The 26,199-nt window shown below is 40.2% G+C and overlaps 1 protein-coding gene across 1 annotated transcript in view; it reads left to right on the top strand.

The window, feature by feature from the left end:
- kcnh1a (potassium voltage-gated channel, subfamily H (eag-related), member 1a) overlaps positions 1-25,460 on the top strand; it is a 201,243-nt gene extending 175,783 nt beyond the window's left edge. Inside the window, exon 11 of the mRNA XM_055639701.1 lies at positions 23,391-25,460. Coding sequence (XP_055495676.1) covers positions 23,391-24,233 — 843 coding nt within the window. The 3' untranslated portion in view covers positions 24,234-25,460. The remainder of the gene's footprint in view (positions 1-23,390) is intronic.
- Positions 25,461-26,199: the final 739 nt, after the last annotated feature.

The following is a 26,199-nucleotide window of genomic DNA, read 5'->3' as shown; positions in this document are numbered from 1 at the left end:
GAGGAAGGACATTATTGCCATAGAGGGAGTGCAGAGAAGGTTCACCAGACTGATTCCTGGGATGTCAGAACTGTCTTATGAAGAAAGACTGGATAGACTTGGTTTATACTCTCTAGAATTTAGGAGATTGATAGGGGATCTTATAGAAGCTTACAAAATTCTTAAGGGGTTGGACAGGCTAGATGCAGGAAGATTGTTCCCGATGTTGGGGAAGTCCAGGACAAGGGGTCACAGCTTAAGGATAAGGGGGAAATCCTTTAAAACCGAGATGAGGAGAACTTTTTTCACACAGAGAGTGGTGAATCTCTGGAACTCTCTGCCACAGAGGGTAGTTGAGGCCAGTTCATTGGCTATATTTAAGAGGGAGTTGGATGTGGCCCTTGTGGCCAAGGGGATCAGAGGGTATGGAGAGAAGGCAGGTACGGGATACTGAGTTGGATGATCAGCCATGATCATATTAAATGGCGGTGCAGGCTCGAAGGGCCGAATGGCCTACTCCAGCACCTAATTTCTATGATTCTATGTCCTATGAATATAATCTGATTTCCATACATGAATATCATTCATGTGCTGCACCTGTTGATCAGAGCCTGGCTCTATTGTGGAATGTAATTAGGAATGTAATTTAGCCTAACCTTGTTCATGCCTAATCCAATTTAAAGCATAAATGTTGCATTTAAGTGTAAGTTAAAAGACTCGCTACAGTATGCACCAGTATGCACCAGATTGCACAATTTCAAGCTGAAAAATGCAAAAGCACCCTACTGTGGGAGGGGGAGGGTCTAAAATCTGTGTATTATTAAGACCTGCTTTGATGGCAATGCACCAAAGCTCCGAACATGATTGCATTTACTTTCATTAGATGCTTTAAACAGAAACTTGCCAAATGGGTATTATTTGATTAGTTTCAGTTATTATTAGCAACTGTTATATGCAACCTCACTGCAGTTCATCCTGTTATTTGCAGTAGCAGGTTTGCGAAATTGGCTTAAACATTTTAAAATATGACAGAATTACAGGTACTATAAATAAGACAGTTCACAGTGGAATTACCAGCAAGATTTAGCCTATATCTTAAATAACGTACAATCAACATTTTAATTTTACTAATGAAAATCATTGCAAAGTTTTCAATGGTCAGCTTTCTCCCTCACTCTCGATTGGAATTCCATTTCAGTTCACTTGGTTTTCTTTTCGAAATGGAGCATGGAAACAGGCTCCTAAGCCCATCGAGTCCATGCCGGCCATTGACCACATGTTCACACTAGTTCTATGTTAGCTCACTTTCTCATCCACTCATTCGGGCTAATTATTACAGAGGCCAATTAACCTACAAACCCACGGAATGTGGGAAAAAACAGCTGGAGGAAATTCACACGGTCATTCTATATAGACAGCATCTGAGGTTAGGCGGGTCTCTGGTGCTGTGAGGCAACAGCTCTTCCAGCTTTTAGTATTCCCAGTTCAAAACCTCACCTGTAGTAAGTAAAACAAGTAGCACTGGAATTAAAAATACATGTTGCAAATACTAAACATAGAAAATAGGTGCAGGAGTTGGCCATTCGGCCCTTCGAGCCTGCACCGCCATTCAATATGATCATGGCTGATCACCCAACTCAGTATCCCATACCTGCCTTCTCTCCATACCCCCTGATCCCTTTAGCCACAAGGGCCACATCTAACTCCCTCTTAAATATTGCCAATGAACTGGCCTCAACTACCTTCTGTGGCAGAGAGTTCCAGAGATTCGCCACTCTCTGTGTGAAAAATGTTTTTCTCATCTCGGTCCGAAAAGGATTTCCCCTCTATCCTTAAGCTGTGACCCCTTGTTCTGTACTTCCCCAACATCGGGAACAATCTTCCTGCATCTAGCCTGCCCAACCCCTTAAGAATTTTGTAAGTTTCTATAAGATCCCCCCTCAATCTCCTAAATTCTAGTGAGTACAAGCCGAGTCTGTCCAGTCTTTCTTCATATTAAAGTCCTGACATCCCAGGAATCACGTCTGGTGAACCTTCTCTGCACTCCCTCTATGGCAATAATGTCCTTACTTAGGTTTGGAGACCAAATATTCTGTACGGCAATACTCCAGGCCTGTCCGGTCTATGTTTCTATGTAAGGCCCTGTACAAATCTCTCCCTGCACGTAGAGACCCGACCCTGCTCTTATACTCAACGAGGAGCCCTTTGGTGCTATGACTCACCTCACCACATACCATTCGCTGGAGCGGTGGAGGAGCCTTCACTGCGGCTGACTCCTGATTCATGCCTACTTTCACGACTGGTGTACCATGAGACCGCTTTTCAGGTCTCGCAACGGCATTCTCCCGCCTTTCGAAGAGCTCCTAATCGGCCACCATTTAGATACTCTAGTCTGCTTCTAACCTGACCCCGTTTTGCTACCGCACCACCCGTGGATAACCTTTGACTTTGACATTTAAATGACAATTAAATTGAATCTTGAATCTTGAATCTTGAATGACACCCAGGTCTCGTTGCATCTCCCCTTTTCCTAATCGGCCACCATTTAGATAATATTCTGCTTTCCCGTTTTGCCACCAAAATGGATAACCTCACATTTATCCACATTATACTGCATCTGCCAAACATTTGCCCACTCACCCAGCATATCCAAGTCACCTTGCAGCCTCCTAGCTTCCTCCTCACAGCTAACACTGACCCCCCAACTTAGTGTCATCCGCAAACTTGGAGATGTTGCATTCAACTCCCTCGTCCAAATCATTAATATATATTGTAAATAGCTGGGGTCCCAGCACTAAGCCTTGCAGTACCCCACTAGTCACTGCCTGCCATTGTGAAAAGGACCCATTTACTCCTACTCTTTGCTTCCTGTTTGCCAGCCTGTTCTCTATCCACATCAATACTGAACCCCCAATACCGTGTGCTTTAATTTTGTATACTAATCTCTTATGTGGGACCTTGTCGAAAGCCTTCTGAAAGTCCAGATACACCACATCCACTGGTTCTCCCCTATCCACTCTACTAGTTACAGCCTCGAAAAATTCTATAAGATTCGTCAGACATGATTTATCTTTCGTAAATCCGTGCTGACTTTGTCCAATGATTTCACCACTTTTCAAATGTGCTGCTATCCCATCTTTAATAACTGACTCTAGCAGTTTCCCCACTACCGATGTTAGACTAACTGGTATGTAATTCCCCATTTTCTCTCTCCCTCCCTTTTTAAAAAGTGGGGTTACATTAGCTACCCTCCAATCCTCAGGAACTACTCCAGAATCTAAAGAGTTTTGAAAAATGATCACTAATGCATCCACTATTTGTACCGCTGCTAGCAAATTCATTTTACTGAACTTTATGTGCAAGTGACGAATAAAATTTGACTTGACGATGTATAACTTTATTATATATTTAAATACAATTTAAATAGTGAATTATCAGGTGGTTATTTTTGATGAATTTCAGATATTATTGTAAAGCTGTTATATGCAGTTTATGAGTAGCAAGCATCTGAAAAGGATAATTTTTTAAAGTAATAGAATGACAGGCATTTCAAAGGACTGACTTTTTCATTATATATCATATAATTTGAAGTGGTATTTTTCAGGATGATGCACTTTCAACATTAAGTTGACAGCTCCAGAAATGCCAGTCAGGCTTCAGTTCCTTTAATTGGTCTATTGAGGCCTATGATGTAAAATAAAATGTTTTTGTTCTTGAAAAGCTTACTGTTCTTTTATTATCCAGAATGACATAAATCTGATTCCCAAATCACAATAGGCAACGTGCAGACCATGCATCCTGATGAATAGTGGGGTTGGGAACCAATGAAATGCAGCAGGACTTGTGGAGATTGAGGCCAAAACAGGACCCCCTGTCTGTGCTACCTGTATTGCTCCAAGGCAACCAAGATATCAATCTATCCATTCTTGTAGAACACAGTACTGATAGTTGATTAGGGAAATGTCACAGTGGTGGAGCTGGTTTGAATGATGGACAGGGCTGCATTCACATCTCTCTGCAATTTCTTGTGGTCTTGGGCAGAGTAGATGCCATACTAAGCTGTGATGCATTTGGATAGGATGCTTTCTATGGTGCAGATGTCATACTTGGTATGAATTGGGCAGAAAATTGTTCCAGATAACTCCATTAAAACAAAAATCACACTGATACATGACAAGCAAAGCTGTTTGATCCTGGTACTGCTCAGAATATCCAACACATCAAGCTTGCTTCAGAATCCCTTTAATTAATTGTTCCTGGCAAAGTGACAGAAGGACATTGCATGGGGAATTATAGTGGTGTATATGTGTCAACATGGAAATTGATTTATCAGTGTAAGGATCAGTCATGAAAGCTAGTGCCCGGTCAAGGAACAGTGTGATGGAAACTATCATAATTCTCTTCTACTGTAAAAATGGGCAACATCAAAGATCAAGGATGTGGAATTTAAAGGAATTTATTTTTGGCACCTTTTTCATTGTTGAGTGCCTTTGATAGGGTACAGGATTCACTGGCAGCCTGGACATTAACAATTTATTGATGTAGGACATATATAATCCTTTATGAAAAGCGTATGAGATTTTTAGTGTTCAATATATTACGATTAAAAAATACATTGGGTGTACAATACAGTTTCTACAAGGGGAAAAATCTATATTTAATATATTCCACTACCAAAACTGTGCTACAGAAAATCAGTTATAGTACAACTGCACATGACATCAGCTATCTGAATAAGATGATGATGATGGTATGAAGGATTTATTAACATTGGTTTGAGGTATCAAAATTGTATCTCAGTTAATACTGCCAAAAGCCATAGCATTGCATTTGAGATTTATGATTATTATTTGTGTTCATTGGTGTTAATCATCTGTGATCCTTTTCATGTTTCAAGAGTCAATAATATTCTTATTTGCTGTGATGTTGTAAAGCAGATTGTACATTACTAGATTTTTGTGCACTGACTAATTCAATCTCGGGAATATCTCAACTCATTTAGTCTCAGAAAAACAAATGTACTGGAAAAATTAGGGACTCACTGGACGTTTTACAAAGCTTGCGATTTTACTCTTGGCTTCTGTATATCTAATACACTAATAGACAATGTGCATGATGGTGGCCAGTGATGTGTCTGCATTCCCATTCTGGGATTATGATCCACCTTAGATTGGCCTGTGCCATTGATGTGCTACTCATGCAGAAGCAGGCCTTCATACCACTTGAGGCGTGCTACAGCTAGTGACATGGTCCGAGCATTTGGAGTCTAATTCTGAGAACCTATTTCAATTCGGTACCTTTACGTAATGTACTTAACTCTCCCTCAAACATTCAACTGTGCAGACCACTGATTTGAACTTCCCAGAAACAGTGCCTCATTATGAAACAGCATATATATAAACAGGAGTATATTTGTCAAACTTCTTGGCATTTTAAAAACTTTATCAGATGGCAAAATTTTAATTTCTATGTGATTTAAGATCTGTTTTAATCATAGCAATTTGAGGAAGAAATCCAAACTGTGTTTTAAATGTAATCTAATAAGCGATCTCTTTTCACTCCAAACTGAGTTAATGTGCATAAAATAGTTCATGGAACTTTGATTTTGGAATTCAACTATCATTCACAATTGATAAGTGTTTGGCTTTTATGTTTCCACAATTCCATAAATTTAATTACACAAAGCTGTAGGTGGAGCTTTGCCCTGCAGCAATTTATATTAGAAATGTAGGTCCAATTTGAATTCTGTGGTAAATTATATTTCTGACAGAGAGACCGCAGTCAGTCCGTGTTGGCAAGAACACTTCAGGCTCGATCACGCTGAGCACCGGCTCCCCTCAAGGCTGTGTGCTCAGCCCGCTGTTGTTCACATTGCTCACACATGACTGTGCTGCCAGATTCAGGGACAATAAGATCATAAAATTCGCGGATAACACAACAGTGGTGGGACTCATCAGCGGAGATGACGAATCAATGTACAGGGAGGAAGTAAAACAACTAGTGGACTGGTGCGGCAAAAATAATCTAGAATTAAATGTCGACAAAACGAAGGAGATGATTGTCGACTTCAGGGGGGCGCAGCCAAAGCATACACCCCTCAACATCAGTGGCACTGCAGTGGAGAGAGTGGAGAGCATAAAGTTCCTCGGTGTGCAAATTACAGACAGCCTCACCTGGTCCAGGAACACCACTGGGACCGTCAAACGGGCCCATCAGCGACTGCACTTCCTGAGGAAACTAAAACAGGCCTCACTCCCCACCAACATCCTCAGGACTTTCTACAGGGGCACGGTGGAGTCTGTACTCGCGTACTGCATAAATACATGGTACTGCACCTGCAACTGCTCGGACAGGAAGGCTCTGCAGAGGGTAGTGAGGGGAGCAGAGAGGATCATTGGCGTCTCCCTACCCTCGGTACAAGAACTGTTCCAGAGCCGCTGTCTGAAAAAAAACTCAGACAATTGCTAAGGACAAACTGCACCCCCTCCACATACACCTGGATCTCCTGCCATCAGGCAAGAGATATCGAAGTATCAAAGCCCGGACCACAAGACTGCTAAACAGCTTCCTACCACAGGCTGTGAGGCTGCTAAACAGTCACTCTGTACTCACAGTCACTTGATTCTGCGGCTGGCACGGACACTTTAATAACTGGCACTGGCCACTCAAATCAGCTGCCCCGGACATTTTTATGATTGGTTTAGTGTATTTTAACGTTGTGTTTTACCTGCTTTTAACTATTTATACTGTTCCATCAGGGACTGGATTGTTTTTAGTGTTATTATGTGTGAAATGTTTTAAATTTCATGTGCGATGCTCCGCTATTTCCTGGGAAACGTCTTTTCATTTTGCACTGTACAACTGTTGCTTGCAAGATGACAATAAAGATTGATTGATTGATTTTTGGTTTGATTTTTTTGTATTCTGGCATCATTTCTGCAGAAATTAGTAACATGCATCTGTAAAGAAACTTTGAAAAACAGATTTTCATTGCTGCTTGCTGTCTAACCCATTTAAAAACTAATTTATTTCGTACTCAGCAGACTATCGACCCTGAGATCATTACACTTCCCCCATGAACTATTTCATCCAACATTGCACTTCCAATGTATATATATATGTGTGTGTGTGTGTGTGGAAAGATTGCTCAGGAATGTGACCTAACCTGATGGGAGGTCTGCAGGGTTTAAAGCATCATTTGATTAAAAAGTGATGATGCCAATATTTCATTGATATACTGTATCTTTTGATTAATTGCTTTTGAAAACGACATGATTATTTTGGTACTGCAACTAATTTTTAATAGATTATAGCAATTTGTCCTCAACAGTTAACAAAATATAATTTCAAATTAGAATTACTTTCAAGCCACTAAATAATACATTTGTAGTTCCTTGTTCAACATGAAATGTTCCTTTACCTCCAGAGAACAAAAAAAGGTACCCTTGTATTTCAGTGAAAACATGAGAATAACATGCAGCTGATCTGAAGAATATTCAGAATTGTCTATGAACATAGGAGAGATACTATGTGTAGAAAATCCATATGGATTTGCATAAATTGGCAAACGTTTTATATTTATATTGCATGGTTTCTGACAGTTAGCAAGTCTGTCAGGTTTTGCTTTTCAGTGAATAATAAGCTTTGTTCGGTCTCAGCAGGCCACGTTGGGTAGAAATAAAATCTCAACCATGAAAAATCCTCATCCTTGAACACATGAACATGCAGGTGCAGTTCTGTATGTTATTCAATCTGCAGGTCAGGAATGTGAGAGCCATCAGACAGCTAATGTTTAAAACGACATATTACAGAATGGACTGAAATAGCCAAAGGCTATTTTTTGTTTTACCTTAAGTGAGTAAATCTGTAAATAGTGTTGAGAGTCATTGAAGACATGCCAAATGTCCTTTGACTTCTGAGCAAATTGAGGTTTTGTTGTGCTTTCTTAACCATACTGACAATGTCATTGGGCCAGGACAAATGGTTGGTGATATTTACACCTAGAAACTTGAAGCTCTCTGCTGGAGGGAATTAAATTTGACCTGAACTCTAAATATGGCTTTTACCTGGGGACCAGACTCACTCTTAATTACATGTCATATTGGAACAGCACACAATGAAAATCTCATTGCAGAGTCATGAGTTTCTTGAACAGATTGGTTTATTCAGGCCTTAGTAGTATATACTGGGAACGACCCAAAGTACTTCACTGACTAATAACACTAACAGGATTTGTAAACTATTCACAATACAATGTTTACATGTGGATTTTACATTTGAAATAATTCACCAGTATCAATATTTCTATTTTTTGATCCTTGTTTAATCTCTGCTGAAGTTGCCTCTATCTAACTGAGAGTTAGAACTTTTCTTAACTTTGTTTAGAAAAGTCCCAATATGACCTGTAAATGGGTATCAGAAAGTGGCTCCTCTTTACTCATTGCCAGTTTTATTGCCCTCAGCCTGGTTTATGACATCCTATAATAGACGCAAAATGCTGGAGTAACACAGGCAGCATCTCTGGAGAGAAGGAATGGGTGACGTTTCGGCTCGAGACCCTTTTTAGACTGAAAGTCAGGGGAGAGGGAAACGAGAGATATGGAAGGGGAAGGTGTGTAAATGAGAGATCAAAGGAGACGAGATCAAGGAAATTGTTAAATCATTGTTAGCTAGAAGACGGTGACAACGAGGCGTGCAAAGTAAAATTTAATCAGGAGGACAGTCTGACCGGTCGGAGAACTAGGATGCGGAAGGGATGGAGAGCGAATAAACGTTACCCATTCCTTCTATCCAGATATGCTGCCGTTCCTGCTGAGTTATTCCAGCATTTTGTGTCTACCTTCAGTGTAAATCAGCATCTGCAGTTCCTTCTTACAACATCCTATGTTTATCTTTACTCTAGCTAACTAAAACATTTCCCAAATCTGTTTACCAGCTCCTCACATGACCTTTAAGTCACTTTCATCATGTTGGCTTATTTTCCCATCATGCTTCTCCAGTATGTAAGCCCTTGGGTTAACTATATGAAAAGTGCAATTTTCTTATAATTTCCAGAAATTCCCATATCACTCTTGACCATCTCCATTCAGCACTGTTGAAACACGCTAGGACATGTACACCAACCTGCTTCTGGAAGTCAGTGACCAGCTCCTTAGTTTTATTGACATTGAGGGAGCTATTTCTCCTAAAGGGCCTGTCCCACTGTACGAGGTAATTCAAGAGTTCTCCTGAGTTTCCCCTGATTCGAACTCGGGGAATTACGGTAATAACTGTTCGTAGGTACTCTGGGCTCTCGTGGACATTTTTCACACTGTTGAAAAAACTTCACTAGCTTACCGCGTTTCCCGAGTACCTGCTGTTAGCGTTACAAGCCGCTAAGAGACGTCCCGAGCTCCAACATACCCACTACGTACATTCTACGTACTTACCACGTTTGATTTTTTTTAAACTCAGGAGAGCTCTTGGGTAAACTCATATGACAGGCCATTTACTGTACTCTTGTCATTGTTAGTGATCTGGCCAACTTCAGTGGTTTTGAAGGCAAACTTGTAAATTGAGTTAGAGGAGAATTTAGCTGCACAATTGTGAGTGTATAGTAAATAACATCAGAGGCTGAGAATGCAGCCTTGTAGGGTTCCATTGCTGAGGATTAACATGAAGGATGTTTTCTCACTTATCCTTACTGATGGTGGTCTGTGGATCAATGACCCTGTTTCAGAGGGTGGTGTCAAGTCTCAGATCCAGGAGTTTGGAGAGGATTATGGTTGGAATTCTGGTCTTGCAGGCAGTGATTTATTCAATAAGTAATCTATCAATGAATCAATCAAAGACTTTATTGTCATTCAAAAATACACCAATAAATGCAAGTCTGAACGAAATGTTGTTATATCTGGCTTGCAACATAAATGAACAAAAGGATAAAATAGATAAAAAAGATAAAATAGATAACAGTGGCGGCACATTACATGGAATTCAAGAGTCTGATGGCTCAGGGGAAGAAGCTGTTGAAAAACCTGTTTTGCTCCTTCTACTGCGATACCTTTTGCCTGAGGGCAGCAGAGTGAACAGTCCATGATGGAGATGTGTGGGGTCTTTTATAATGCTGTTGGCCTTATGACTCGGATGTCTCGGATTGAAGGAAGAGAAGTCCCGATTATTTTTTCAGCCGTCCGCACCACTCTCTGCACGGACTTCCAGTCGGAGGCTTTGCAATCCCCAAACCAGACAAAGATGTAGCTGGTCAAAATGCTCGCTATGGTGCCCCTGTAGAAAGTGGTGAGGATGGGATGGGGGAGGTGAGCTCTTCTCATCCGGCACAGAAAGTGCAACCGCTGCTGCGCTCTCTTAACTAGTGATGCAATGTTTTGTGACCAGGTCAGACTATTCGTGATCTATCCCCCCAGGAACTTAGTGCTACTGGCCAACTCCACATCAATGTCATTAATGTGTAGTGGTGTGTGACTGTGCTGGTTTCTCCTGAAGTCAATGATGACCTCCTTTCTTTTGTCAACATTCAGGATCAGATTGTTCGTGTTCGAAGTAGGAGTCTGCCATAAGTGGTCTTGTTAACCAGATGTTCCAGGGGTGAGATTAGAGCAGGGAGATGGATGTCCATCATTGTTCTGTTGAATTGCAGTGGATATGGCTGTCAGGAAGGCCGAAGTTGATGCGTGCCATGACTAGTCTCTTGAATCATTTCCTGATAGTGTATGTCAGTCACTGAATGGTAGTCATTACAGTATGTTACCTTATTCTTTTTGATACCCAGATTATAGTCTGAAAACAGATGGGAACCTTGGATTGGAGCAGGGAGAGATTAAAGATGTCTACGAATATACCAGCAAGCCTGTTCATTCAGGTTCTAAGCCAGCGACTCCATCTGGGCCATTTGCTTTCTGTGGGTTCATGCTCAAGACGGCAAAGCTGACATCTGTGACAGTGATCAATGGTGCAGGTATACCTGTACATCTGAGGTAGTTGGGGCGGATGACCTTATTCCACTCTCTTTCTGTTCAAAACGAGCATAGAATTCAATGAGCTCGCCCGGGGGGAGGGGGGGAGAGGGGGGAATATGTTGTAGCCCATTATAGCACGGAAACCTTGCTGTAATTGATGCACGTGTGCATGGCTGATCTCGGACTGGCTTGGTCTGGAATTGTCTCTTGTCCTTTATGGCTTTTACAAAGATTATGCTGGATTTCTTGCATGGGCTGGAATACCTCAGACTTGGTCTTCACTAGAGTGTGGATCTCATGATTTATCCATGTTTTCCAGTTGAGGAATACTCACATTGACTTATTTGGCATGCAGTCCTCTACACACTGAAGTCCGTGATGTACTCATTTAGGTTGGTCATCGAGTCCTTGAATATGGACCAGTCCATTGACTCAAATCAGTCAAGTAGGAACTCGTCTGTTACCTCAGAATAGCACTATACCAGATGTAAACAAGAAATAGGAGCACAGACTGACAATTGGATTTCCCCAAATGTGGACAGAAGACAGAATGAGTCGGTGCCTTTGGTATCAAAAGGGTTACAGAGTAAATACACTGAAGATTCACCAAGTAATGGCCGACCCAACTTAGGAAAAGTGATTGAATGGACTACATTTTTATTCTCTTGAATTTAAGATCACAAAATCCTTAGAGGTCTCAATAAGATGGATATGGGATAAAATGTTCCCTGACAAAGGAGTCTAAAAGCAACGGAAAGTTTCACAAAAAGAAATTGGCTATTTCAGATTGAAATTAGGGGAAAAAATCTTATTTAGAGGGTGATGAATGTTTGATTTTCCACAGCCCTCTGGGATAGAAAATTCCAGTCACTGAGTTCATTCAAAACTGTGATAGATTTCTGGATATTAAGTAAATAGAGTTGAGTCAATATAGACAGGCTGTGCATTGTATTGTATCGATCAATTCTCTCCTCAGCCCAGCAAAGCTGGTCCTTACCCTCAACAGCTTCTCTGACTCCTCCTATTTCCTCCATCCAAGGCACAGCTACAGCACACACATGGGCCCCAGCTCTGCCTGCCTCTTTGTAGGGTACGTCGAACAATCACTGTTCCAGGCGTACACTGGCCGCATCCCCAAACTCTACCTCCGCTACATTTACAGAGAAAGGTTGAACAAGTTAGGTCTTTATTCTTTGGAGCGCAAAAGGTTAAGGGGGGGACTTGATAGAGGTCTTTAAAATGATGAGAGGGATAGACAGAGTTGACGTGGATAAGCTTTTCCCACAGAGTAGGGAAAATTCAAACAAGAGGACATGACTTGAGAATTAAGGGACAGTTTAGGGGTAACATGAGGGGGAACTTCTTTACTCAGAGAGTGGTAGCTGTGTGGAATGAGCTTCCAGTGGAGGTGGTGGAGGCATGTTCGATTTTATCATTTAAAAATACCTTGGATAGTTATATGGACGGGAAAGGAATGGAGGGTTATGGTCTGAGTGCATGTAGATGGGACTAGGGGAGAATAAGTGTTCGGCACGGACTAGAAGGGCCGAGATGGCCTGTTTCCGTGCTGTAATTGTTATATGGTTACATTGATGACTGCATCGGTGCTATCTCCTGCACCCATGCAGAACTCACTGACTTCATCCACTTCACCACTAATTTCCATCCGGCACTCAAATTCACGACCATTTCCACCATCTCCCTACCCCTTCGAGATCTCACCATCTCCATCGCAAGCAACAGACTACTGACCGACATCTATTACAAACTCACTGACTCCCATAGCTATCTTAACTGCACTTCTTCCCACCCTGCTTCCTGTAAAGACTATCCCATACTCCCAATTCCTCCATCTATGCCGCATCTGCGCCCAGGATGAGGTGTTCAATACTAGGGCATCGGAGATGTCCTCGTTCTTTAGGGACTGGGGGTTCCCGTCTTCCATTATACATGAGGCTCTCACAAGGGACTCCTCTATATCCAGCAGCACCGCTCTTACTCCCCCTCCCCCCCATTTGTAACAAGGACATGGCCTCCATGGCCAGAGTGAGGCCCAGCACAAATTGGAAGAACAGCACCTCATATTTTGCTTGGATAGTTTACAACCCAGCGGTATGAACATTGACTTCTCTAATTTTAGATAGCCCTTGTTTTCTCCCTCCTTCCCCTCCCCCTTCCCAGTTCTCCCACAAATCCTACTGTCTTGGCCTACTTCCTTTCTTTTTCCCGCCCCTCTCCCCCCCCCCACCCTCCCCCCCGATATCAGTCTGAAGAAGGGTCACGACCCGAAATATCGCCAATTCCTTCTCTCCATAGATGCTGAGTTTCTCCAACATTTTTGTCTACCTTCGATTTTTCCAGCATCTGCAGTTTTTTCTTCAATATTGTACTTCCAAAGTCTGCTTATAAAGTCGGATCATAACATGAAGTCATCCTGAAACATACTATACAAGTATTGCGATTTACACATTCGCCTGGTCATTCTGTTTAATTACAACTTCATGTTGGTATAGCTTTCTAATATTGACATGAAGAGAGCAAGGAATTCTAAGCAAAGTTACCTATGGCACAATTCAAGCATTTGCAATCCTTTAGTTTGGTTTTAATTATATCAAGCTGGAAACCGTCCCTAACAACAATAATAGTGCTTCCAGCATAAATTAATCATCACTGGAGGTTTCTGCTAGTTTAGATTGCTGTGGGTCTTTGCCGACGCTCCAGAAATTAAACCAGAACCATTGAAGAATGGACATTAAAAGGATGTTTTCAAAACAGAATTAATTTTTGTTAAATCTTGTCAGAAACTATTGAACTACAATCTAACAAGAAAATAGTTGTATTTTTTAAACAGGCATTTTCATTCATTATAAATCAGTTTAAATAGAAATGACAATGTAATTTTAAATGGTAATTTTTGATATATATATATATTGATTAATACAGCAAATATTGAATAACACATTTCTAACAATCGTATATTTTGCCCAATGTGATGTCTGAACATAAGCTTGAATGAAAACTTGGCAAAGATAATAAAGATAAACTTTTCATAATGGAGCCACAATTTTCACACTTGAACACAATTTGCACCAGAAATGCCAATAATTAGCGAGTACAAATGTTATTCCACTTGATGTCTCAATTAATTCACAAGCAGGACTGACTAGTGGAGATTCCTAGTGGGGGATACAATTAATTTCTTTCCTTTGACTCTTGGAACCCAATTATATTTTAATTAACGAAAATTGATAGCAGTTTAAAACTTAAATATTTTAACCATTAATTAACCATTTTCTGTTCATTCAAATGGTATCAGACCAGTCTTATTTGGTACACAAAAATGCTGAAGAAACTCAGTGGGTGCAGCAGCATCTGTGGAGCGAAGCAAATAGGGTGTTGGCTCAGAGTCCAAAATTAGATTTTTTTTCATAGCAGTAGAGTGGTACAGTAAAGTTAGTCCCTGGTGAGATAGGAGTTTGCAGTCCTAATGGCCTCTGGGAAGAGGTGGATCAGAGACTGGGTAACCTCTACCACATCTCCCATCTCTTTGTTCACCAATGGTCTTCCACCATCAGTCAGGATTGCGATGGAATTCTCTGCCAATGCCAAGATGAACACAGCCCCAATAATTGTCAATCTCAATATCAACTGGGGCAAAGTTGCCTATTTGATTACCATACATCCCCTCCATGAGGGGTGTGCCATGCACAAAATGCACTGCAGTTAGTCCTCTTGGCTATTTCAACGCAACACAATGCCCCAGTAAAACTTGTGACATCTATCTTCAAGTTGTACAATAACAGATGGTGAATGGGAATGCCATCAAATTCCCCATCCAAGTCACTCACTGTCCAGACACTGAAAAACATTGGAATTCCTTCATCGTTACCTATTTAAGGGCCTGTCCCACTTAGGCGATTTTTTCACCGAATGCCGGCGACTGTCACATTAGACCCCCCCCCACGACAATGTCTATGACAACCTACTACCTAGTCAATGTCAAGCTACGGCAAGCTACCGACAACCGGCGACCCATTAGGACGTCCATCTACAACCACACCTACGACAACCTACGACCACACAAGCGACAACCTACGACAACCGAAGTCAACCTACGTCCACCCACGACAAGCTACGACAAGCAATGACCCTGTCGACAACAACTGTAGACAATTCAGTCGCCGTTACCTGTTGCCGTTTGACGTGGGTAGTCGCCAATGGAATTCACCGAAGTCAGCACCCGGCAACAACCAACGTCACCTGGCGACAACCTACGACAGGAGACGACAAGCTACGTCAAGCTACGCCAAGCCCACAGTCACCGAAAAGTTTTGAACATTTCAAAATCCAGCGGCGACCAGAAAACCGTTACGACTCTTTAGGTGACTTGAGGAGATTACTCACGACCATACAGGCATCACCCAGCGACCATATGGTGACAGCCTAGTCGCCTGTAGTCGCCAAAAAAATTGCCTAAGTGGGACAGGGGCTTTAATTCCTGAAATTTCCTGCTCATGAATAAATAATGTGGGAATTGTCTTGCCCTGTCCAAGGTCAGACAAGTCCCACACTGACTTGTCTGTCCTCCACCTTCTCCAGTGCCAGAGAAAAGCCCTCATTGTACCCCCACTCCTCCCTCGGCCCCCATTTGTCACCCCCATCATTCAATTCCATTCTTCCTTTCCTATCCGATTCCAGAATCTGCAGCATTTATTCTCCACTGATCTCTTCACAGCCTCTGCTGTCATCTCCACCCTTCCCTCCACTGGGAAGACCAACTCTCAACAACTCCTCACCTGTATCCATCTATTGCTTGTGAGCTCTTGCCACACCTCATTATATTGGCCACTTCCCCTTAATTCTTCCAATCGGTTATCCATTTCCCTCCACAAATACCACCTGATCTGCTGTGTTCTTCTGTTGTTCTCCTTTTATTGCATTAAATACAAATATTGCTTATGAGCCACCATTGTTATTTAAACTTACTCATTGCGTTCTGTAGTTGAATGAGATCCTGCACCTTAGTTCACTAGACCCAAAGCCTTTGGAAGTACAAGATGAAAAAATTGAGTAGTTGCTGTTCATTACACTTAGAATAAAAAGGCATATAAAAATAACAAGAATGGTGAATGACACTTGGTAGGAGAATTCCAAAGTTCCACAAACATCAGAGAAGAAATGTTCCTTTATTTCTGTTTGAAACTATGACCATCTGTCTAGATAACTCCAGCTCGGGGTAACATTTTTTCAGCACCCACTTATTAATTGCTCATTGAATCTTACATGTCCCAATAAAATCACACCACTTTTTTTATACTACATTGAGTCCTAACCCTAATGCACTCAACCTGATAGTTTTTCTTTATACACCAGCCCCATCATCTCAGGAAGCTACCTTGGTGAACCGTCTCCGCACTGCCTCTAATGCAAGTACATCTTTCTTTATGGAGATTAAAACTACACACAATACTCCAGGTGCAATGTCACCCGCACCCTGCTAATTTGTATCAATATTTCCCTATTAATACCCCAGAACCAGTATAATGAAGACTGATATTTTATTAGCCTTTCTAATTGATTCCTGTACCACTTCACGTGTTTCACAATCTAGAACCCCGGATACCTTTTTAACCCAACATTTTGATTACTCAATCTGTTTAATAATTTGCTTTTTAATCGTGCATCTCATCCCCATTATAATAATCCATTTGGCAACTTGTTGCCCCCTGCTATCCCTTTGCAGGCATTTTCTGGCCTCCTCACAACGTTTAATCTGCACTTTCTCTGTAGTAAAGCGGCTGTCCCACTGCAGCGACCTAATCTGCGAGTTTAGACGAGTTTGCCCTTGACTCAAACTCACAGCATGGTCGACACATGGTCCTCAGAGATCCAATGAGGTCACTGGAACTCCCCTTCATGCTCGAGGGAAGTTCCCGGTTACTCATGGCCTCAGCAATTTTCCGTGAGTAAATTTGGTCGGCATATTTCTTTTTAACTCATAGTGGAGGGGAGTGGGGTCACCATTTAGTTACAGGCAGTCGAAAGCAGCCATAGGCAATCTCCTTCACTGACCGGGCATTTTGATTGGCTCATTGGAGTTTTCAAGGAATACCGATCGGTAGGTAAAATGCCCGTTAAACTTTATTATACTTCTTAAAAGTGTCTCCACTCCGTCTCCCCCCCTTCTCTCCCCCCCTCGTGCAGCCGTCTTTTACCTTCCTCTTCATCGCGGGTCTGAATTTCAGACAGCGCTCTCCGCTTTCACTGGCCCCCGCCTTTGCAATGTGTGTGTAGTCGGCCGATCCAGCTCGAGGTTTTCCAGACGAGGGCCCTCGAGCTTGAAGGTCGAAGACACTCTTCTAAACTCGCGGATTAGGTCGCCGCAGTGGGACAGCCCCTTTATAGCTGATCTGCCTGGATAGCACACAAAACAAAGTTCTTAAGTCTTTCTCAGTACATGTGAAACTAAGAAAGCATTGTCATAATACCAATCTTACTAACTCACCTACGTTTGTCTCTTTGGCAAATTTTATAACATCCAAGTCATCGTTAGTTGAAGCCCCAGCAATGATTGCCATTCTGAAATAAAACAAAATTTATCCCAGTTAAGTTTTATATTAGTTACCTATTCCCATGTGAATATATTACCCCTAACCCCATGCAATTTACCTAATGCGGTGGGATTTTACAACTCTTCATGTCAAATACTTTTTGGCTAACCCTTACATCAGTGGTTCTTAACCTGGGGGTCGTGACCCCTTATGGGGGTCGTTTGGGGCTTTGCCAGGGTCATGAAGGGGACACAAATAACATATCAATTTGTTGAGCCCATCTTTAGGATCCTAACAAAGGTACATACCACATACAGATTTTGTTCACGTATGCGCGTACTGGTGCCAAAAAGGTTAAGAACCACTGCCTTACATGGTATCTCATCAAAAGACTGCAAATGCTAAAAATCTGATGGAAAGTATACAGTAATTGTGTCTGCAATGTAATGACAGATGATAGGTTAACATTTTATTTATGATAACTGAAAAATCAGAGGTAGGCTATGAATAAACTAGAAATATAATAGTAAAAGTTAGAAAATTAATTGATGCGTTAAATGACAATTCATCTTTTTAATGGTGTAGCAGTAACCTTTTGAAAGATATAAACGACCATCTTAATAGGGAGTGAAAAGACATTTAAGGGGTGAAATAATAAAGAGTTCGGAAATAAAATATCATGGGCCAAATGGTGCTGCATGAAATCATTGAAGGGTTCCGAAATGCCACCTATCCATGTTCTCAAGTGATAATCACGTTCCTTGCTCACCTTTATTTGGGCTAGCTCTGAAACAAAGACATTTAGTTTAGTTTAGTTTAGAGATACAGCGTGGAAACAGGCCCTTCGGCCCACCGAGTCTGCGCCGACCAGCAATCCCCGCACGCTAACACTATCCTACACACACAGGGACAAGTTACACCAAATCAATTAACCTACAAACCTGTAGATCTTTGGAATGTGGGAGGAAACCGAAGATCTCGAGAAATCCACGCAGACACTCGGAGAATGTACAAACTCCGTACAGACACCACCCGTAGTCAGGATCGAACCCGGATCTCTGGCGCTGCGAGCGCAGTAAGGCAGCAACTCTACCGATGTGCACCGAGCAACCCTGATCAATACAAAAATAATCTTTTCTGGTTGGTTTAGAATAAACAATAATTTAAAGTATATCAAATTTGAAGTAAATAATTAGAAAATAAATTAAAACCTTTATAAAGCAAATGAAAAGTAATTCAAATATTAAAGCACAACAAAATAAATAAAACTCATGCCTTTCACTTTGCCCTCTAAATTGCAGGGCAATGGATAGAAAGTGTGGACAAGGCTAGATTGGTTTTCCAAGGATAGATGGGCTAACTGGCGATTTCCTCTGTTGTAGTTTTCCTATGGCCCTGGAACCAATCTCTTTTTTTTACTAGGCTGGTTGACCTCCAATCCAAAATGGAGTTTGAGCCCCTGCCATGCAATTGCTTCCTTCCTCACACCCATACAAATGATAATGTCACATCCTGGTACGATCCTTCCCATTCTAGATGCACTGTGTCCCTCCAGTAGATTTACTGGTCAGATCTGTTGCTCAATGCAAAAACCTTTTCTGGTTGGTTAGAAGAAACAATAATGTTATTCTTTCATTAAAATCTAATGGTCCACTTGCGTAATGGCAGATTATTACATTGTTGAAGGAATCTATCCTCTAGCCACTATAATTGAAGACGGGTAAGGAGATAGTTTTGTTACGCATCCACGAGCTCTCCACGAGACATTCAATGCCGTCGAAAGATAAATCTTCAAAACACAGTCTCTTAATTAATAGTTTCTTTATAGTCATAGTAAAAACAGTAAGATATTCATCCAAACTTCTTCTTGTTTAAGTACATTTTGATCTTACTCGTAGTCAAACTCGTGCATGGTTGAAAGCTGTGCCTTCCACAGGCTTCTTCAAAACTAAAACTAAAAACCAGTAGCGCGTCTGCGTGAAAATCCCAGCCTCAAACACGCCTCTGACTACGTGATAAATCCCACCCGCATAATTACAGGCAGATAAAATTTAAAAGTAACTGGTTATAGTTATACTGAGTTAAGCTAAATGGCTGCTACAACTTGGTTAGCAGAAAAGAAATGGGAATGGAGGATGAATGTACTAAATAATGTCCAAGTGACTGAGGATGAAGTGGGAATTGAAGATGAGGAACCTTGTTATCATGAGAGGGGATGATAGCAGAGGCAATCATCTTTGTACTCCCTTCAAGGCAAGTATACAATCAAGGGTTGATTCAGGCAACATTATGTGGAAGTACCTGAAAGATAAAGGAGGATTTTTCAGAAGCTCTTTTTGGAAAATGGATTCATCAAAGCAGATAAAATCAAGACAAAATAACTCTGTGTACACAGAAGGTTATCAAAGAAAATAGATTGGGAGAAACATAATCCAAATATTTGGTAAGTGGATTTGGATTTTTGTCTGTCTTGCTTGAAAATGTTTAGTATTTTGTCGGAGCAATAAATCACCAGGCTAAAACGCGGCAGGTTGCCATGGTAAATTGGACTTTTAATTTGCAAACAATGCTTGCTTGATTGTGTGCAATTTCAGGACACAAGTGCAATGCTCTTTGTAAAGCCTAAGGTGCCAGGCCGAACTTCATGGTCCTTTCTCTTTCTCTATCACCCCTAACCTCAGTGCCACAAACAATCCAGAGGTTAATGTTCTCGCAGCAACTAAATTGCCTGGATTTAAACAAAGCAGTCTGTACTAGAAAGGTTGAAATAATTCAACTTGGAAATTAAGTAGATATCTCGATACACAAACCAGTTGTTACTATAAGGTAGACACAAAATGCTGGAGTAACGCAATGGGACAGGCAGCATCTCTGGAGAGAAGGAATGGGTGACGTTTCGGGTTGAGATCCTTTTTCAAACTGAGTCCTGCTGAGTTATTCCAGCATGTTTTGTCTATCTTCAGTTTAAACCAGCATCTGCAGTTCCTTCCTACACATAGTTGTTACTACTCTCACCATTATTAGGCAGCCGTGGAGTATGAACTACTGGTGGTACCCATGATGACAACTATCACTGGCGTATTGCATACAAATTTAATCAATGGTTTATTTGTAGTTGCCCATGCCTTGATGGAATTCCAATATTCCATTTGCAAAGAGATAATTATTACAGCAGTGGATGTGACATTTCAGTGATTGTATAACTGCGGGGCAACCTCTGGTTTAAAGGTATAAAGGTGCAGAGAGGAAGTGCTTATCACAGATGTGTTTAACCAGTGTTACTGAATCTTTTGAGAATTTCCAGTATAAAACTAAAATCTAATTGCGTTGTTGGATTAAATGTGTGAACAAATCTGCTGATGGAAACATGCAACCCTGCCACATTTGATGGCAAGATATCATTGTTGTTCTTATACACTATTCCTTGCTTAGTATACAGGTTGTCCAGCTAAAGGCTGTGTCTGAAATCTGCAGCAGCCAGAAAAATATTGAGAGAGCTGGGGTGTGGCATAGATGGGTTTTATACGCAAAAATATGGAGATCCAGAAAACAATATGTATTTGTGTATGACAGACTGACATCAGGAGGGAAGCAGAGAGGACAAAATGGAAGGAGAAATTGGAACGCAGGAACGCAGGGGCGAGACATACTAAGGGACTGTGGTACACTGTGAAATCGACAGAAGGATGGAGGGTTGGGTGTTTATGTGTGATATTTTCGTGATATTTATTTTAGTTGTTTATCTTTTAATATTTTACCTTGTATGTATCGTTAGCTTTTAGAAATGTTTGAATGGTGCACTGACTGGCTGACATTTTTAAATTTCGTTGTACATGGTTCATGTTACAATGACAATAAAGAAACTATTCTATTCTATTCAGAGAAGACAAAATGGAAGGAGAAATGGTTGGTCAGTTGATGGAGGGTAGTGGTGTTGGGATGTAAATGTCAATCTTGCTCCTTCTGGCCCTGCAAACTGTTTGATTAAAATGCACTTGCCAGCTTCATTCATCTGTTAACTTTCAAAGAATACTGAGAAACTTGGCCAATCACATTAAAATAATTTCAGGAAGGGAGCCTTTTTTAATCTCAGAATCGCAAACTCCCCTCACCGTGTGGCTTATTCTGGTGCCTCACATCCACTGCTGTCAAAATGAATGAAAATGACAGGGTCAATAACTGAGATTTTCAGATACATTTGATGTTCTCTGTTCCAAGTATTTTTTAGATTGTCAGAACATTGTTCCTGTCACATTGAGCCTTTACCGGCTTTGTTAGGAAGGGAGATATATTCTTTTGGCAACATCAAATATTGTTTACAGCTCTAAATTCTCTCAGTCATTGTGTAAACTGCAGTATTAAATTCTGTTGAAATTGACCAATATTGGAATAGTCCTTTTTATACCTATTTAATTTATAGTGTGCTACCATTTAGTCTTTGATTGGATTTTACTTTGTGGTGAAATGACAAATAAATGTGAAACCAATAGTTTACGAAAATGCTCATTATTTTGTCTTAATGCTAACATTAGACTGTAAGTTTTTACTAACATTTGACAATGGAAACATATTAATATAATATAAACTAATTGGTTTACAAACATTCTACTCCGGATATAATAGACTAATGTTGAATGTGAGAGTGAGATAATTTAAAATCAATATAATTAATAGTTTTTGATAAGAGTTGTAACATTGCAAGGAATAAAGCTTACTCTGTTAAATCTTCATTATATTCAACTTGATCATTTCACAATTATTATTCATCACATTGCAAGAATTTTGTTTTCCTAAGATGTGCAGGAGTAAAGGTCTATGTTTTTTACATTGTACAAGTGCCCTGAATTTGCTACCCTATTCACTAGCAATGTATTTATTTCTTCTTGACGTGTATTTCATCTTAACAATAAGCTATTGCAATGCTGAAGGTCAGTAACAGGAACCGAGATTTGTATTTTAAACATGGTTCAGCTTTACAAGGCACCTATAATTAATAGCATACTGCTGCAGAGGAAGAAATTGCATGGGTTAAACTTTATTAGTCATAGGAAGATCGTGGGAGTAGAATAAATTTAAATAAATACGCTGCCAGTCTAATGCCCTCTGTCAGTTCACGTCATAGGGAATGTTTTAAAGCTGAAACTGCAGTTTGGTCATAAAAATTATGCCTGATGAAAATCCTACCTGATGTACTAAGAAACAAATTGAATGATTTTATGATACTGAAATAAAACAAAAATTGCAAAGAATACACAAATCGGACAGTATTTGTGGAGAGGCAAAGTCAACATTTCAGGTTAATGATCTTTTCCCATCACATGTACTGCCTGACCTGCTGTGTATTTCCAGCACTGCCTGTGTTTATTTCAAATTTGCCCCATATGCATTTTTTTGCTGAAAACATTGGAAATCCCTTACCTTGCTAGTTTGAGCGTAAATAAGGGTTTAGCTTACTTACCTTGCTTTCTTTTAAAATGTCTTAATGGCATATGGGTTGACTGCCATGGCCCATCAGTAAATGTCTGGTGGTAGACAGAAATTGTTGGAGTAATGGGTGATGTTGCGGGTCAAGACCCTTCTTCAGACTGATGTCAGTGGAGTGTGCAGGACTGATATAGAATGTAGTCGGAGACAGTAAGACTGGTGGGAGAACTGGGATGGGGAAGGGGGAAGGGGAATCAAATTCCTTGCATTTTAGTTCAAGGAGAACATCAACCTTTTTGGTAAAATTATAAATCATATGCGATCTTTTAAGCATTTTCTTTTGTAAAGCAGGATGCTATTTGTAAACAATTTGCTTTGTAGTAGCAATAATGCAACTATGGTTAAAGTAATGGGTGGTGTACCTGTGTGTACACTACAATGGAACTATTAATTATATTTTGTAATCTTTTCACTGATATAGATTGTGTTCCGAAAAATTAGTGATGTGAAGCGTGAGGAGGAAGAAATGATGAGAAGAAAGAATGAGGCACCATTAAACCTACCTCCAGATCATCCAGTACGCAGACTTTTCCAAAGGTTTAGACAGCAGAGAGAGGCTCGTATGGCAGCTGAACGATTAAAGGAGGTCGATGATATGGAGAGAGGTCCTGCACAATTACAAAGTCCTGCAATAGAGGAAGCAGCAACTACCAGTGTAGTTACAGTCACAGAAAGCCCTGCAACTCCAATACCTTCACAAGTGGTTAGAGCCACAACAGAGACATCAGATCAAGATAAATTGCAAGCTCCAACATCTGAGCAATTTACAATTACAAGGCAATCTGGAGAATCCAGTAAGCGAAAGGGTTGGTCAAAATTTAAAGATTCTACTTCTAAAGCAGAAGACTGGAATAAAGTGTCCAAAGCAGAATCCATGGAAACGTTGCCAGAAAGAACTAAACCCCTTGAAGAGGTGTCTTTGAAAAAAACAGACTCGTTTGACAGTGGCATCACAAAGAGTGATTTGAGATTAGACAATGCAGGGGAAGCACGGAGTCCTCTGGACCAAAGTCCTGTGCTTACAGAGGCAAAGCACACTTTTTATCCAATTCCTGAACAAACACTTCAAGCCACCATATTCGATGTAAAGAATGAGCTGAAACAAGACTTAAAATCACTTAATAACAAGATAACTAATATTGAGAAACAACTTTCAGAAATACTGAGGATATTAAATTCAAGAACCACACATTCACCACAGGAAATATTTGAAATATCAAGGCCCACAACCCCAGAATCTGATAAAGAAGATCAGCAGTTCTAACTGAACCAATCTTAACATTAATAAAAGTATAAACTGCAATTGGAAAATCCAGGTGAAACTGTAACTAGCTTTGTCCTATTTGACAATGAGCTCTTCGCTGCAATAGTGGGACGTAATCAAGTTTTTTTCCCTGACTTTCCTTGGAGTCATATACATATCTATGTGTATAAATGCCACAGTTACAGAATGAAGACTAAAAATACTACTGATTTTACTGATATGCTGGTGAATGTATGGTGATCAGTTTAAAAGTACTGAAATAATGAACACACAATCTAAAAATATCTTTGACAGACTGGCGGTTCACATCTTATCACAAAGGTAAATGCCACATTTTTTTGGAAATTAATTAGGAAAATGCTGAATTCTTTGTTTTCCTGCTTAATGTGACAGCCATCTGCTTCATGAGTGTAATCAAAAGAAAATATAGGGATTTATACAGATCTGCACTATATTCCATTATATTTATTATTTACCAACGTTTACCTTGTTTCTTAGACCTTAGAACATAATGCCCTTTACATTACATCTATTTCATTGACTTTATACAGCAGAAATATGTCTAACTTTTTTTGTAATAACTAAGATCACACTTAATCATGCGTGCAGCTTTGCTCCATATTCATTTCAATTTTCATTTAAGCAACTTAAATTGAAGAGTTTAAAAAAAAATTGAGCAAAGGTTTCAATGGTTATTTGTTTTGCCACAGGCTTGTTTATTTTTACTGTTCTGCTGTTTCTGCTTGCAGTTTTCTGACAACGCAGATGGAATTTTTCCTTCTGAAGCCACCGGTTTTTACCAGATGGTTCCATAGACGCAGGGTTTCTACGGTATCTTGTCCCATACAGCTGCATCGTGTATCGCTAGTAGATAAATAATACCGTAAACCTCAAATATAGGAACTTGAAAATTGAGCCACGTTTGTACTCATTGTGTGTACATGTAAATCTGTGCAGTAGTTACTAATAATGATCAGAACTGTGAATATTGGATGATTTCTCCTCCTCCAGTAGAGGTGATATAATAACTCGGACCATGCAAACAATATTCATGCTGGATTCCAGTAGATTAACATCTGTAGTCCAAATCCTGGCAAATCCAATGTAGCCAAATATGAACCATGCTAACCTTTGCATTAAGCAGTTCATTCAAACTTATTTAAATGACTCATTCACAGATGTCATTTGTGAATAAATTGTTATTTTAAATCCATTGTCAAATCGGGTCTTACTGGCAAATGGAAACGTTTAGTAAATGATACATGTTCAATCAGTTATGAATGTAATTTTACTAGAAACAAACCTCAAACAGCTCCAATCGTAAAACCACCTTGTACTGTTACATATCCTAAAAGTTGTCATGGAATCTTGCTGCTTTTGCAGCATCCTGAATTATTCTGCTAAATGCACGAGAAAGTTATAAAATTGCATATCTACTTAGACTATGAACTTGAATGCAACCATAAGTGTAAAGGTAAATAATTTACAAGGACAGGTTTGGAGAAATCATTCAGTGTACAATTGAATTTCCTAAGAATCTAGTACAAAGAACCAAGTTGTGACCTGAATGTGTACAGAGATGGAAGATATTCTTCCACAGTACGATCAACAGAACATCTAAGATTTAACACCTGAAAGACAAAATTGAAACAAGGCGACATTCATCTGTTGAGTGAGGAGCCGATCCTGAAGTAAAGGAGAACAATAAAGATTTTAATACATCTGTTCTGATTGCTGGAAGTAATAAATAGTTTCAGTTTCCTTTCTTGATATTTAAAAATGTTTAACAGATTTTACTGTTACAACTGATGTAAACTATGGCTCTGCTCAACATTAAAAACTTTCCAAGGCATTCACAATTGACAGTTACAAATGAATGGAATACAGAAGAGGTATACAGAAGAAACCAAGAATACAGGTAACATTCCTCAAATAAAAAGAACAGTTTAATTAATTGTCACAAGTT

The sequence above is a fragment of the Leucoraja erinacea genome, chromosome 8, assembly GCF_028641065.1.
Source record: "Leucoraja erinacea ecotype New England chromosome 8, Leri_hhj_1, whole genome shotgun sequence".
Taxonomy (NCBI): Eukaryota; Metazoa; Chordata; class Chondrichthyes; order Rajiformes; family Rajidae; genus Leucoraja; species Leucoraja erinaceus.
This window is presented reverse-complemented; position numbering and strand designations above follow the sequence as displayed.